The sequence below is a fragment of the Protopterus annectens genome, chromosome 13.part0 (assembly GCF_019279795.1).
Source record: "Protopterus annectens isolate FY-2018-M chromosome 13.part0, PAN1.0, whole genome shotgun sequence".
Lineage (NCBI taxonomy): Eukaryota > Metazoa > Chordata > Ceratodontiformes > Protopteridae > Protopterus > Protopterus annectens.
This window is the reverse complement of record NC_056747.1, coordinates 19,941,855-19,958,027: the sequence shown is the minus strand read 5'-3', so window position 1 is coordinate 19,958,027 and position 16,173 is coordinate 19,941,855. Positions and strand designations below refer to the sequence as shown.

The 16,173-nt window shown below is 37.7% G+C and overlaps 1 protein-coding gene across 1 annotated transcript in view; it reads left to right on the top strand.

Annotated features, from left to right (window-relative positions):
* The window catches only part of HDGFL2 (HDGF like 2), a 2,035,019-nt gene that overhangs the window by 595,534 nt on the left and 1,423,312 nt on the right, over positions 1-16,173 (top strand). Inside the window, exon 9 of the mRNA XM_044090590.1 lies at positions 9,688-9,979. Coding sequence (XP_043946525.1) covers positions 9,688-9,979 — 292 coding nt within the window. The remainder of the gene's footprint in view (positions 1-9,687; positions 9,980-16,173) is intronic.

Below are 16,173 nucleotides of genomic sequence, written 5' to 3'. Positions count from 1 at the left end.
TACCCTCCCGCCATCCTCCTGTCATTCTGAAATTTATCTTTCCTTCTCTATCTTCTATAACCTATGTAGTGTATTTGCTTGTAGATGAAGGTAAAGTTTATATTGATGCATGTATATTTACATATATATATAAATTGGCTACCTTTTTGGGAGCACCTGACATCGGGGGCAAGAAAAACTAAAGAAATGTTTATATGCCTGGAGCCAATCTTTAGGGATGAGCACAGCAGCACCCAATTTACCTCAGATTTTGCAATACGTAACTGAGATGCTTCACAAGGTCCTGTCTTTTTCCTCTATTAAAATCCATGCTTCAGCTATTTCAGCTCACTATAACACAGAACCGCCCCTCTTTTCTCATCCCCTGCTCAAACAGCATCTCAGAGGGGTAAAGAACTTGAGACCACCCAGGAGAGCTCCTACCCCTGCCTGGGACTTTAACTTTGTTTTGGAAAAGCTCACTTTACCTCCTTTCGAACCAGCTGCTACTGCAGACTTAAAATTTCTTTCTTGGAAAACAGCCTTCCTCTTAGCAATCACTTCAGCTAGAAGGATATCTGAATTACAGGCCCTTATGGCAGTAGATCCTTTCATCATCTTTCATGCGGGCAGGGTATCTCTGAGGACCAATCCATCCTTCATGCCCAAGGTGATTTCCAGTGTGGCGCTTAACCAGTCCATTCATTTGCCAACCTTCTATCCCAATCCACAAAACAAAGGGGAACGGATTTTGCATTCTTGGACGTGCACAGACAACTTAGATTGTACTTGGACAGAACTAACTTTCTAAGAAAATTTGAACAATTGCTAGTCGCATTTGCTGCTGGGGCAGAGGGGAAGGCTATTTCCAAACAAACCATTTTAAGTGGATAAGCCATTGGATTCATTTCTGCTGTAAGCACCATGGGAAACCTATTCCCCAGGGGATCAGATCTCATTCCACCAGGGCTGCATCTACTTCAGCAGCCTTTCTCAGAGGTGTTCCTACCAGGGTATTCTAGAAGCTGCTACCTGGAGTTCAGTACATACTTTCACCAAGCATTGTCATTTACCAATTTTTCTCTAAATCCAGAGCTGGCTTTGCCACTGCAGTCTTGCAGGGCCTTATAGCTGGTTCTAATGCTGTATAAGTCTATCCTCCCTACCTTAGCTTTGGGAATCTACCCAAATGTAACGACTGCAGCAGTGAAACGTGAAGAACATAGTACAGTTGTGTACACTTACCATAAATGTAGATGTTCGAGTGTATTCACTGTTGCAGTCCTGGTTACCCTCCCTCCAGCCCCCTGTTTTTCTCTTACTATACCTGTACCTTCTTTTACTATGCTTAAAAGCCTTTTTGGAGTATTTGCTTTTGGTTGGAGTTGTATTTCTGTTTTTTAATTTTATTGGCTCCCCATTTGGGGGACACCTGACATCTGGGGCAAGAAAAACTGATGTAATGGCGTTGGCTGCATGTTTTATACCCCTGACTACCTGACGTCATGGAAGAAGGGACAGCAACCGACGCAGGACCCAAGACTTTGTTAATCAGGCCGACTAAGAGCAACCTGCCAGCAGATTACCCAAATGTAATGTCTGCAACAGTGAATACACTCTGAACATCTACATTTATGGTAAGTGTACACAATTGTACTTTCTGTTTATTGTTGTGGCGAGGTTTAGCTCACTAGAGCGTGTGGCTCGCAGTGACTTGGATTTCTTTTGTTGGAGCATGTCCGTCAATTCTGAGTTGGACATGGCTTTGTAAGTCATGCAGAGATCATCTCTGAGTAAGCGATATGCCATTGAGTACAGCTGGAATTTTTTCAGTCGGGCCCCATAGGACATATGTTTGAGGCCAGTAATCCTCTTGGTGAGGTACTTTTGTGGTCTTTCCAGCTGTTGGAAGTGTCTTGTGAGGTACATCCCAAATGGGGCATTATACTCTATGATGGGTCTAATGAGTGACGTGTAGAGGGACACTATAACCTCTTTATTTCTAGATGCGAACCCTTTAGTAATTAGATGGGCCACATAGAATGATGTCCTTAACTACTTTGGCAGTATGATTGTCAAAGGAGAGATTACTATCTACTATAGCTTTAATATCATCTGGTGTCAAAATGCCCCAGTGTCTTTCATTAATGTCCCTGTACTGTGTTATATCACTGGAATAATGCAGACATAACTTTAGCTTATCATTCTTCTGGGGTACAATTTGCAAGCTACCGGTGTACTTTTCCCCAAAATAAGGTCTAGCCTTACTGGTTTTCAAACCAGACACCATCTCATTATTTTCATCATCATCATCATCATCATCATCATCATTCTGCGCATAGCCCCTAGCATTAAAGGCTTCCATTAAAGAGTGAGTTTGTCTAGTGAATTCTGAATCTTTGACATTCAACCTTGAGGCTCTATACACTTAGCTCCTAACCACACTTTTAAACACTTGGTGGATGCATACTTTCTTTATAGAGAAAATGATTGTGGTGACATGGCTTTCTGTATAATTCAGTCGAAATACGACCATCTATATAACAAACTACTCTTAGCATCTAAGAACTTAGCAGAATCAACTGAGATTTTATGAGAAAACCTCAGAAATGAAGTGGCATAATTAATATAACAAACTCATGTAAAACTTCGACATGGACCCTCCCATAAAAGAAAAATATTGTCCACAAATCGACGATAAATGATGAGTTGTTTATTGAAAGGTCCATGAAAGACGTACTGTTGTTCCCAAATTCCCATAGCCACATTGGCGTAGCTATTGGCACAGGATGTGCCCAGAGCTACACCATGTTTCTGCCAATAAAAATTGTCACCAAACACAAAAACATTATTGTTAAGTACACATGCTTATAGAATACATGCTAACTCAGCCTTCTTACTTTCAAAATCAGTACACCTCTCCAAAAACTGTTCAACACATGGAAGCCCTACATTATTCAGGATGACCATAAAAAGAGAGGTGACATCTAAAGTCACTAAATGAAGATTGTTCAGTTTCACATATGTACTCAGAAATAGGAACAAATCACTTAAAAAAATGCTGCGTATCCCTTAGGATATGTGGCCAAGGTTTTAAAGCAGGTCTAAGTTGTTTCTCAATACAAATAGAAGCAGGTTCTGTGCACCAGTTTCTTCCTGCTATGATGGGACATAATGGGGGATGTACTGGGTCCTTGTGTAATTTGGACAGGCCTTGAATGACAGGTACTAAAGCATTGTTAACAAATAAATAACTAAACAAATGTTTATCTATCAGACCATCATTAAATAATGTCCTAAAACATGATTAACCTTGCTAATCATATAGTCGACCTGTCTAGAAGAAAAACGAGCATCAGAAAGCATGGTTACCATGTCACTGTTGTAGCTTTCAAAATCAAACAGCCTTTATCCACTGCTCTGGTAAACTGACTATTATTTAGTAAATTATTCAGTGCTTGATACTCAGATTTCATTAAATTAAACTTCCTAGCATGTGTTTTATGAACAGAATTATAAGCATACAGCTTATAAAAGTCATCCAAACAAAGTTTCCTCAAAAGCAGTAACCAATGAATGTGAGCTTGTTTTTTTTAAAAACATACACGTAATGGAAGCCTTTAATGCTAGGGGCTATGCACAGAATGATGATGATGACGATGAAAATAATGAGATGGTGTCTGGTTTGAGAACCAGTAAGGCTAGACCTTATTTTGGGGAAAGTACACCGGTAGCTTGCAAATTGTACCCCAGAAGAATGATAGGCTAAAGTTATGTCTGCATTATTCCAGTGATATAACACAGTACAGGGACATTAATGAAAGACACAGGGCATTTTGACACCAGATGATATTAAAGCTATAGTAGACACTAGACCCAGATTTGTGTACAAGAATTTGAAGTCTCTAAAGAGACGTTTGTTACCCAAGAAATAGGTTACCTAATATGGGTTATAGATGTACTGTTGCTTGTGGACACTGTCAAGTTTGTAACTACATTGCTAGTACTGGTATGTTCAACCATCGTAATCAAAACAGAACTTATAGATTTGATGTATGTGTGACCTGTGGCAGTGTTCATGTGGTCTATTTAGCTTATTGTTCAGTTTGTTTGAAATTTTATGTTGATAAAACCGATAGAGCACTTAGAGGCAGGAATAAGGACACTTTTATCATATAGGCTAAAGCAATACAGTTAGTGCCCTATCTAAGCACATTGTAGATAAAGACACTTCATTCTTTTAAATTTATGGTGATAGGACGTATCTTTGAGAGTATTAGGAAAGGTGATATTAGGAATCAAACTGAGCAGTTAGAAGCCAAATGGATAGTTAGAGTATGTGGGGATTACGGACATTGCCTTCATGACAGAGTACTTTTGAGACCCAAACTTAGCCAGACCATTGAATAGAAGATAGCTTTGGTTCTATTTTAGTTTTTAAATTTTATTGATATATGTCTATATATTTTTATATAGAATTTTGGATGTTTTTTTACACACAAGTATATGTATAAATTGTTTATGATAATTTAATATCGTTTTTTTATGATGTATGGCTTTAAGAATGCATGTTTTTGTCACGTGACTTTCAATTAATGTATTTAATGAGCTGAACTCTAAGCTGTGATATGCATCTGATGAAGTAGCTTTGCTACGAAAGCACTTATGCTCCTACTTTTATTCTACATTCATTAAAGACGGATTTATTTTGGAGTTCTTTGATCATCCTTGGATCCTTTTTTTGTATTTTTTATGCTTTGCAACCTTTTTCCTGGACCCAAGTTCTGGTTGGTGGTGGCTGTGTTTTACTACTAGGTACAAAATAATATTGTCTGCAAATAAAGCTAACTTTTCTTGATTACCATACCGTATCCTTGAATTTCTGAGTCCCTTGTTTTCTTTGCCCGTGGTTCTTAACAATGCAAACAATAAATGGGAAAGGGGACACCCCTGCCTGGTTCTTCCATTCAGGTGCAAGTTATCAGAGATGAACCTTACAACTTAAATTTTTGCCACTGGTCCTTCAGATACCCTCCTGCTTAACCTACTTTTTGTATCAGGGAATGCAAGGGCTTCTGTTGCCCTACTCATAAAATCCCAGTTTACTTTGTAGAATGCTTTGTGTCGAGACACACCAACAGCAGCAGCATTTTCTTACATTCTGCTTCCCTTTGGATCATCATTGTTCTGTTAATGTTGTTTGCCTTCCATCCATAAAACAGCATAGATCCATATCTACTTATTTTGTTAGCATATTGGCCATTATTTTCTGTGTGTGTGTGTGTGTGTGTGTGTGTGTGTGTGTGTGTGTGTGTGTGTGTGTGTGTGTATATATATATATATATATATATATATATATTCACTTTGTAATTATGGATTAAAGTTGAGCTGGACTTCTGTGAAGCTGGATCTGAATGGTCTTTTCCATCTTTAGGTATTATAGACACCACAGTTTTCTTCCAAGTCATTGGTGATTTCTGTCCTTTTAAAATAATGTTAAAGAAATCATTCCAGATCTTTATCACTTTCTTCCTTACTATCTTACAAACTTGCACAGGAATACAATGTATTCTTGGAGACTTCCTGCAGATTGATTAGATCGTTATCACTTTCTTCCTTACTATCTTACAAACGTGCACAGGAATACAATGTATTCTTGGAGACTTTCCTGCAGATTGATTAGATCGTTATCACTTTCTTCCTTACTATCTTACAAACTTGCACAGGAATACAATGTATTCTTGGAGACTTTCCTGCAGATTGATTAGATCGTTATCACTTTCTTCCTTACTATCTTACAGACTTGCACAGGAATACAATGTATTCTTGGAGACTTTCCTGCAGATTGATTAGATCGTTATCACTTTCTTCCTTACTATCTTACAAACGTGCACAGGAATACAATGTATTCTTGGAGACTTTCCTGCAGATTGATTAGATCGTTATCACTTTCTTCCTTACTATCTTACAAACGTGCACAGGAATACAATGTATTCTTGGAGACTTTCCTGCAGATTGATTAGATCGTTATCACTTTCTTCCTTACTATCTTACAACGTGCACAGGAATACAATGTATTCTTGGAGACTTTCCTGCAGATTGATTAGATCGTTATCACTTTCTTCCTTACTATCTTACAAACTTGCACAGGAATACAATGTATTCTTGGAGACTTTACTGCAGATTGATTAGATCGTTATCACTTTCTTCCTTACTATCTTACAAACTTGCACAGGAATACAATGTATTCTTGGAGACTTTCCTGCAGATTGATTAGATCGTTATCACTTTCTTCCTTACTATCTTACAAACTTGCACAGGAATACAATGTATTCTTGGAGACTTTCCTGCAGATTGATTAGATCGTTATCACTTTCTTCCTTACTGTCTTACAAACTTGCACAGGAATACAATGTATTCTTGGAGACTTTCCTGCAGATTGATTAGATCGTTATCACTTTCTTCCTTACTATCTTACAAACTTGCACAGGAATACAATGTATTCTTGGAGACTTCCTGCAGATTGATTAGATCTTTATCACTTTCTTCCTTACTATCTTACAAACTTGCACAATAATACAATGTATTCTTGGAGACTTTCCTGCACATTGATTAGATCGTTATCACTTTCTTCCTTACTATCTTACAAACTTGCACAGGAATACAATGTATTCTTGGAGACTTTCCTGCAAATTGATTAGATCGTTATCACTTTCTTCCTTACTATCTTACAAACGTGCATAGGAATACAATGTATTCTTGGAGACTTTCCTGCAGATTGATTACACATCACTGTTTTCTTCTTATCTCCTTCTGTCTTAACATTTAGCTGTTGAGCCTCTTCTACCACTAACAGTGGCAAAATTTAAGTCTTGAGTAAGTATTTCCATTTGTACTCTTCTGCATTTCTACACTCCTCTGCTTTATACAAATGTTCAGAACATTTTTGAAATATCTCAACACTTCTACAGGATCTGTTTATTTGTCTTGTTACAGGCTCCCTAAGTTTGATTACAGCCCTTTTTACTTTCTGCTGCTTGAGGGCAGAACTAATTGTTAAGAGTTTTTGTGCACTGGATTTATCAAAAAAGAAAAAAAACAGTTGCTTTCTCAACTCAAGCATATTTACAAGTTACTCTGTTTATTTTTCTTCAGTTAAAAAAAAAGTTTGTTTTTATTCTTATCATGATTTGTATTCTTGATTGTATATTGTAAACTAGCCTCCTTGTAACTTTTAATCCAGTATTTCTGTATTTGTACACATACATATTTGTACACTGTATGTGATACTGTGCTGTGCATTTTCCACTGGTGTTGAAAATGGTCTCATGGCCCAGCCAAACACTATCCAGTAAACAAATGTCAATAAATTAGTACTACTTTGCAGTTATGTCTGTTCTTGTTCTGTGACATTCTCCTCATTCTGCAGTACTTTAACTTTTGTCTTCTCCTTTATGTAATTCTTGTTACTTCTTAACCATATTTCTTTTTCTTTTATTTCTGTCCTATTTTTTAATCTCCACTTTCATTTTATCCCTCTTAGTAGATGTAGCTTCTGAAGAAATTTCTGTCTTCACTAATAACTCTTGAATAATTTCCACTACCCTTTTTCTTAAATTCCTCTTTCTTTAACAGGTAGGTGGTGAAGTACCAGTGTCTCATTTTTACTTTATTAACCTGCATTTTTATCTTAGTTGTTATTGAAGCATTATCTGAAATTGTTATTGGATGTGTGTCAAAGTTTAACATTGATCATTAATATATTTATTCTAAGTCCATTGGTAGCCTTTTCCAGAGTTGAGCTCAGTATACAGGGCTGTAACCCCAGATAGCTTTCTCCCCCTTTCAACAAGAGTTTCATCATGACCTTAATAATGTTAACAAATTCAGATTGTAAAGTGTTCAGTTATATTCTGCTTACAGAAGCCTGCCTGAAGTTAGCATTACTTTCAGTATGAGAAGCCTGTAAAGGATTATTTACTAGGATAACTTCAGCTAATGAATATTCTATCTGAGAACAGAACCAAGTAATTGGTATGTTCCTTTGTAAATACAGCATTTAAAGCAGCATTATTTGGTGATGATTTGTATACCATAGCATTGTCTTCCCCTGTACTAACCAAGGTGGGTTTTTTTATGTCTGTACTTTAGAGCCTCCACAATTTACCATGTGCTAATATGTACTCATTTTGTCTCCATTAACCTCAGATCAGCTTGTGTGTGACCCCTATTCTAGATAGGGGTTTTGGCTTGATTCCTTTTCATCATACAGGGTCTTTCAATAGATAGAATGACCTCGTGGTCTGTGACTTCTAGGTCTGCTATTCCTCCTTAGTGACAAAAGGCAAAGGTAGAGAAGTGAGAGTCTCTGTACATAGCCTGTAGGTTTTGTGGAATTGTCCCTGAATGGTGTGAGCATGATTTGGGCACTACCACACACATCAGCTTACTTCTGCCTTCCCATCAGCTAATAGTGTAGCTTTTCATGCATTTGGGAAAGCACATGCTGGTCACTACCAGAGTATGTTCCTGTCTGTCAGGACGTCCCTCTCCCTTGCTCTCTGTCTCTCTCTCCGTCCTCCAGGATAGGCACACCTATCCTCCTGACAGTGCCTTAAAGTGACTCCACTTATAATTGAACTCCGATCCTTGACACCATCACCAGGGCTTTATTCTTCTGTGACATTATACTGGCTCATGTTAAATAGTTTTGAACAATATGGTTGCTGTGTCCATTCATTTCCAAGTGTGTGTAAGGTGAGTGGTTTCCATAGTATGTTACTGTTATTTTTTCAGTGTTATGCACGGTTTCTTTAAATACTTTTTCTAAATTTAGAATCAATATGCATTTTTGACACAGAATATTATCACGGACTTCTGTAGAAATATTTGTTGAGCAGTATAGATTAAGTTTCAGGCAGATAGTTCTTCGTCACACAAACATGAGCATGAAAAGCTGTGGCTAAGATGCACAGAGCATTTAAAATGAATGGATGCATCTCAGAGTGCTAACCCACATTTGCCCAATCTGCCCACTTTTGCCTAGCACATAAACAATTTGCAGGAGTAGAAGTTGTGTTTATTGATGCACCCCTTTAAAAGGGCTGCCTGCATCTTATCTGGACTAAAGTTTTTTTATCATGCAAGCAGAACTTAATGGCATTTTGTGTCAAGTATATAAATATACTGACATTACCTTTCATTCTATGTTTGAAAATATGGTATATTAAGTATTAGGGAAAACTACAGTTTAATGTTTTTAAAGATTTGAAATATGTGATTTTTAGCATGTGATACTAGAATGCCGACTTCCTCACCCATGTGAGCTGCATTAACTTGCTGCTTTTCTTGAGTGTGTAGTTGAGAATGAAGTAAAGGTGGGTCCATGCGATTGTGGCAAGCTTTACACAAGTCATTCCCCTTGTGCTGCTTGTGCACAAGTTGGGTGCATTAAGTCTTTTTGTTCAGAGGTAGATGAGGATTTGAATATACTGTGTCTCTACATAAACTAGAACTTTTGGAGGAGATCCACAGGGACTTTTGGTGGTAAAGATATATATATTCTCACTGAATTACTTTCCCACTGTTAACTTTTGCTTTACTAGACCCAAAGGACAAGGTAGTGTTTTTGTGTTCATGCGTCTGTGTGTAGTCGTCCTTTCTTGAGAGTTTTACAATGAATTTCCCTTAAATATTGTTTCCCTTTAGTGACAGTGAAGTAGACAAGATCAGTGAGTGGAAGAAGAAGGACGAGGAGCGCAGGAAAGAGTTGGAGGAAAAGAGGCGGCGGGAACAAGAGGAAGAGTTGAAGAGACTCAGAGAGCAGGAGAAGGAAGAAGAAGAACGAAAAAAGAGAGAAAAGGTTGAGCGAGGAACTGATCACAGCAGTGACAGCAGTGAAGCTGAACTTCCAAAGAAAACTAAACCACCTCCTAAACAACCTCAAAAGAAAAAAGAGTCCTCTTCAGATTCTGAATCAGATCCTGAAGTAGAAAGAGAGGTAAGGATTACATTTTGAGTTTGCCGATGCTATGTATGATGATTAACAATACATTCTCATAAGTGAACTGAAGAAATGCCATTTTATAACTTTTGATGACCTGTTTGCACATCTGGTCGATCATTTACACTGTGATGAGCAAAAGCTGTTTATGTAGTAAAAGACCGACAAGCCCGATATGATTGCAGTGATCACGACCGACAAGCCTGATATGACTGCAGTGATCACGTAGATAATGCAGGCTGCTTTTCTGTTATGATTATTTCCAGGACGTACATTTGTCTGTCATATTACTGCCTTTTATGGTAAGAATAGCTGCTGATGAAGTATCCTTGGGCTGTCTCCTTTCCATTCTGTAAAGTTTGGTACAGTGTATGGAGATGACAGCAGTAACCATTTGAAATGTGGGGACCCGCTAGAGTGATTCCCGAAATGTCTAGACTAAATGGCTAAAAGAACAGACTTGCATACTAATAAGTCCAAGATGCCATTTCTTGGAATATTCCCTTTTTTCAGAGGTGTGTCCATCACGGAGATGGTATATTTAAGTTCAGGGGTGTCTTATCTTGTGTGTTTTAGTTATAAAACTTATTCTGTGAGTGTTGTATACTGCCTATTGTGGTTATAAAACTTGATATTTGAAATGGTTTATATTACAGTACCTTGAATGACTTTAATTGTGTTATGTTGTTTGCCTTTCAGTCATTAGAAACATTTCTGACTCTTAAACAGCCATAATTTCTGCTATTTTATATGGAGTAGCCAGTCTTCCTCCTGATATTTTCCTGGATCTACATCTTGAGGCATCTCTTTGCAACTGTTGTGTTATTTCTTTCAGACATTATTTTTTTATGACGGGAATGATTTTTGACTTGTGGTTGCTCTTCTTCATAGACGTTTGACATATTTGTCTTCAGTAAATGTCTGCTATTCCCTTGTGCAGCTTTTATTTATTTATTTATTTATTTGTTTTTATTTTTAATTTGTTAATTAAGGTAGGACACTGATCCCATTGGATCTGTTCCAGTTTTAGCCTGGGGTAAACAGAATAGATGCATGACATTGTATATAGAATGATTGAAAAAATACAGTGTATACATGCATTTTATACAAGGTGGGAATCAGAGCCCTCATGCTGAAAGACTCACAATCAGAAGTAGCGTCACAGCAAGTTATGTAGAACAAATAAGGGAGTGAAGAGGTAAAATTGTACGAACAGGGAGATAGGTGCATTTTCCTTTACTTTTGAAATGTGAATGAAATGTGCTTTTTATTGCTCATCAGAAAATGAGGTAAGTCAAATTATCTTTAAAAAGAGGAGAGATCCACATGGAGTTTGCAGGAGAGGACATGACTTATTAAGACGTCTAAGGTTATATGTTGGTGCATCTCTGAGTAATCTGGAGGCTAGTGGGAGAAGGTGTCATTCTTGATGAGTTTAAATAGTTGAGAGAGAAGCAGAAAGTCAGCAAGTTGTTTCACCGGTCGCCAGTTAGCTTTTTCAATGGTTTTGCAGTGGTGATTATTTCTTGGGGAAAGTGATGAATGTGAAAATGGAATTTTTTTAACAAACTAAATCTTTATTAAATTATCACATATGGTATAAGCAATATTACATTTATATAAATGAAAAACAAACAATAACACCACTTTAGCTGCAAACATTCTGCATCACAGACACCATTGAAACTACTATAGTTGAATACATTATGCATCACTTCTAATCTATTCAGTCATTGCGAGTTAAGTTCAGATCCTGCCTTCTTTTAAACCTTGTTCCTTCTCTCCATATATTGTTCCCACAAATCCCATTTTTTCCTGTATAGTTTGCTCCCTGCCTTTTCCAGTTGTTTTATTTCTGTTGCTATAGTCACTACTTCTACTAAATTTGGTTTAGACTTTGATTTTCATTGTCTAGTAATTGCTTTTTTGGCAGCCGCCATAATTAGACTCAAAGCTTTGGTATGTCTAGGCAATTCTGATTCTGTACAATAGCGCAAAACAATAATCTGCCCAGTCAATCAAGTCTGCTCACCCAGCATTCCCAACAGAGCGGTCTGCAGGGAATCTTTAAAGTTTGCCAACATCGCACTCCCAAAAATATGTTCCCAACGGCTTTTTCTTTGTCACACATCCAACATTTGCTATCCACGCGAGGAGAAAATCTTTGGTGTCTACTTGGGGTATACAGATACCTGTAATGTGCAAATGGAGTTTGAGATGGACTGAATGATGGATACATTTCTGAATGAGACAGTATTCTAACTGAGCCAGTAAGGTACTTTTACATATGATTTTTCTATTGGTTCTAAATAGAAAATGGGAAATCCTTTTAATCCAGAGTAGGAGAGAATTGATTTTGTGTGTGTATTTAGTTGAATGAAGTGACCTTTTCAGTAGCGTTATTAAAATGTTAGAGGGTTTTTAGAGGCCTGGAGATAGAAGTGAGCTTTTGCTTAGTGCCCAAAAGCATTGTTTTTGTTTTAAAGGAGTTTAGTAGTAATTGTTTATCACTGACTCATTGAATAAGCCCATTAGGTTTTAGCTCAAGAATTGAGAGTGGTTAGAACTGAACCTGACCATGCCGTCAGCGTAAAGCAGGATATGAAGATGTGGTAAGTCAAAACCATGCCATCAGCATAAAGCAGGAGATGAAGGTGTAGTAAGTCAAAACCATGCTGTCAGCATAAAACAGGAGATGAAGGTGTGGTAAGTCGTAACCATGCCGTCAGCATAAAGCAGTAGATGAAGATGTGGTAAGTCAAAACCATGCCGTCAGCATAAAATAGGAGATGAAGATGTGGTAAGTCATAACCATGTCGTCAGCATAAAACAGGAGATGAAGATGTGGTAAGTCATAACCATGCCGTCAGCATAAAGCAGTAGATGAAGATGTGGTAAGTCAAAACCATGCCGTCAACATAAAACAGGAGATGAGATGTGGTAAGTCAAAACCATGCCATCAGCATAAAGCAGGAGATGAAGGTGTGGTAAGTCAAAACCATGCCGTCAGCATAAAGCAGGAGATGAAGGTGTGGTAAGTCAAAACCATGCCGTCAGCATAAAGCAGGATATGAAGATGTGGTAAGTCAAAACCATGCCGTCAGCATAAAGCAGGATATGAAGGTGTGGTAAGTCAAAACCATGCCGTCAGCGTAAAGCAGGAGTTGAAGATGTGGTAAGTCATAACCATGGCGTCAGCATAAAGCAGGAGATGAAGATGTGGTAAGTCAAAACCATGCCATCAGCATAAAGCAGGAGATGAAGATGTGGCAAGTCATAGCCATGCCGTCAGCATAAAGCAGGAGATGAAGATGTGGTATGTCATAACCATGCTGTCAGCATAAAGCAGGAGATGAAGATGTGGTAAGTCATAACCATGCCGTCAGCATAAAACAGGAGATGAAGATGTGGTAAGTCATAACTATGCCGTCAGCATAAAGCAGGAGATGAAGATGTGGTAAGTCATAACCATGCCGTCAGCATAAAACAGGAGATGAAGATGTGGTAAGTCATAACCATGCCGTCAGCATAAAGCAGGAGATGAAGATGTGGTAAGTCATAACCATGCCGTCAACATAAAGCAGGAGATGAAGATGTGGTAAGTCAAAACCATGCTGTCAGCATAAAACAGGAGATGAAGATGTGGTAAGTCATAACCATGCCGTCAGCATAAAGCAGGAGATGAAGATGTGGTAAGTCATACCCATGCCGTCAGCATAAAGCAGGATATGAAGGTGTGGTAAGTCAAAACCATGCTGTCAGCATAAAACAGGAGATGAAGATGTGGTAAGTCATAACCATGCCATCAGCATATAAAGCAGGATATGAAGATGTGGTAAGTCAAAACCATGCCATCATCATAAAGCAGTAGATGAAGATGTGGTAAGTCAAAACCATGCCATCAGCATAAAGCAGGAGATGAAGATGTGGTAAGTCAAAAGGAAATTTGTTAATGTAGATAGAAGATAGGAGAGGTACCAGAATAGATCCATTAAGGACATTATTCTGCAGAGGGGCAGATGTTGAGAGGTGCCAGAATAGATCCTTGGGAGACACTGTTATGCAGAAGGACTGAAGTTGAGAGGTGCCAGAATAGATCCTTGGGAGACACTGTTATGCAGAAGGACTGAAGTTGAGAGGTGCCAGAATAGATCCTTGGGGGACACTTCTGCAAAGGGACTGACATTGAGAGGTGCCAGAATAGATCCATGGGGGACACTTCTGCAAAGGGACTGATATAAAGGTTGATGAATTGAACTTCACTGATGAGTGGCAGTTAGAGTGGTAGTTGAATTAAGGCAGTGGAGCATCACTAATATTTATTTCATTGCAACCGACTAAATGAATCCACACACCAACGAAAAACCTCCAAAATTCCAGAGTGACAAAAAGCCCGCACGTACAGGAACCTTAACGCAATTTTATTAAAATAATACAATCAAGTTTAACAGCGTTTTCGCTACTCTATGTAGGTAGCTTCCTCAGAGGTAAAAAAGTGCGCGAAATCCGCGCTCTTTAAATGCTGCAAGCCATAATAGACTGAGCACTTCCCATTACATATTTCTTAAAAAGACACACTCGATATTAGCACAGTGAGCTAGCTCAAGTTAAAGTTAGCGACCAGCCTAATAATTACTTACAGTCACTTCAAAAACATAAAACCACACTCTAAGAATAACTAAAACATAAGCATAATATGTAAATACAAATTAGTTACATATAAAATAGTGTATAAGTGCACAAACAGAAAAGCACTCATACTTATCAAAACTGAGGAATTATCAACGCTCAGGTTTTTAATAAATTATATACACCTAACCAACCAGTCACTGCCTATCAGCAGTATATAAGAAATAATAAACTACCATAAAAATTTTTTCATTTATGGGAAAGACTCAATTGATTATTATTGCCTGAACCATAGACAATAAATGGACAATACAAGCAGTGATTAGAAAGATTTTAAATATGATATGGAAAGGGGAAGTTCTTGTTTTGTCATGTATATGTATTATCGGTACATTTAGTTAAGCAAATGGTGTTTTTCACTGCTTGTATTGTCCATTTATTGTCTATGGTTAAGGCAATAATAATCAATTGAGTCTTTCCCATAAATGAAAAAAATTTTATGGTAGTTTATTATTTCTTATATACTGCTGATAGGCAGTGACTGGTTGGTTAGGTGTATATAATTTATTAAAAACCTGAGCGTTGATAATTCCTCAGTTTTGATAAGTATGAGTGCTTTTCTGTTTGTGCACTTATACACTTTTTTATATGTAACTAATTTGTATTTACATATTATGCTTATGTTTTAGTTATTCTTAGAGTGTGGTTTTATGTTTTTGAAGTGACTGTAAGTAATTATTAGGCTGGTCGCTAACTTTAACTTGAGCTAGCTCACTGTGCTAGTATCGAGTGTGTCTTTTTAAGAAATATGTGATGGGAAGTGCTCAGTCTATTATGGCTTGCAGTATTTAAAGAGCGCGGATTTCGCGCACTTTTTTACCTCTGAGGAAGCTACCTACATAGAGTAGTGAAAACGCTGTTAAACTTGATTGTATTATTTTAATAAAATTGCGTTAAGGTTCCTGTACGTGCGGGCTTTTTGTCACTCTGGAATTTTGGAGGTTTTTCGTTGGTGTGTGAATATTTATTTCATTGAGATGGTCTTGGAGAATTTAGTGATCATCAAGATCAAAGATTCTGATGAGGTCATTAAAAATGGCTGCAGTAAATAGGCCTTTGTCCATTCCAAGAATGTTGTCCTTGAGTGTCCACATAACTGTAGATGTACCTTGACCAGATCAAAAGCTGTATGCTTTTCAGAGAGAGAGAGCAGGTGGTATTGATTGATGTATTGAATGATTTGCAAATAAAGTATTTTTTCCCCGAATCTTTCTTAGTGTAGGGAGAATAGAAATGGGCTAGAAATCTGATGGATTGGAGAGATTTTACAATGACATTTTTCCAGATATTGGGTAATAGTATTAAGTGTAATGCACAGGTTGTAGACCTGTTTCAGTGAGTAAAGGTTCTCTGTACCATGAGGACTACCAAGCTTAATCTGTTAAAGCAGAGGGTGGATGTCCTTGGATGTAGAATGAAGGGATATATGGAGGGAGGTGATAGTGGCAGGTGCAGTTTCAAACTGGTTAGCGAAAGGAATGTGAAGCTTGCTTTAATGAGAG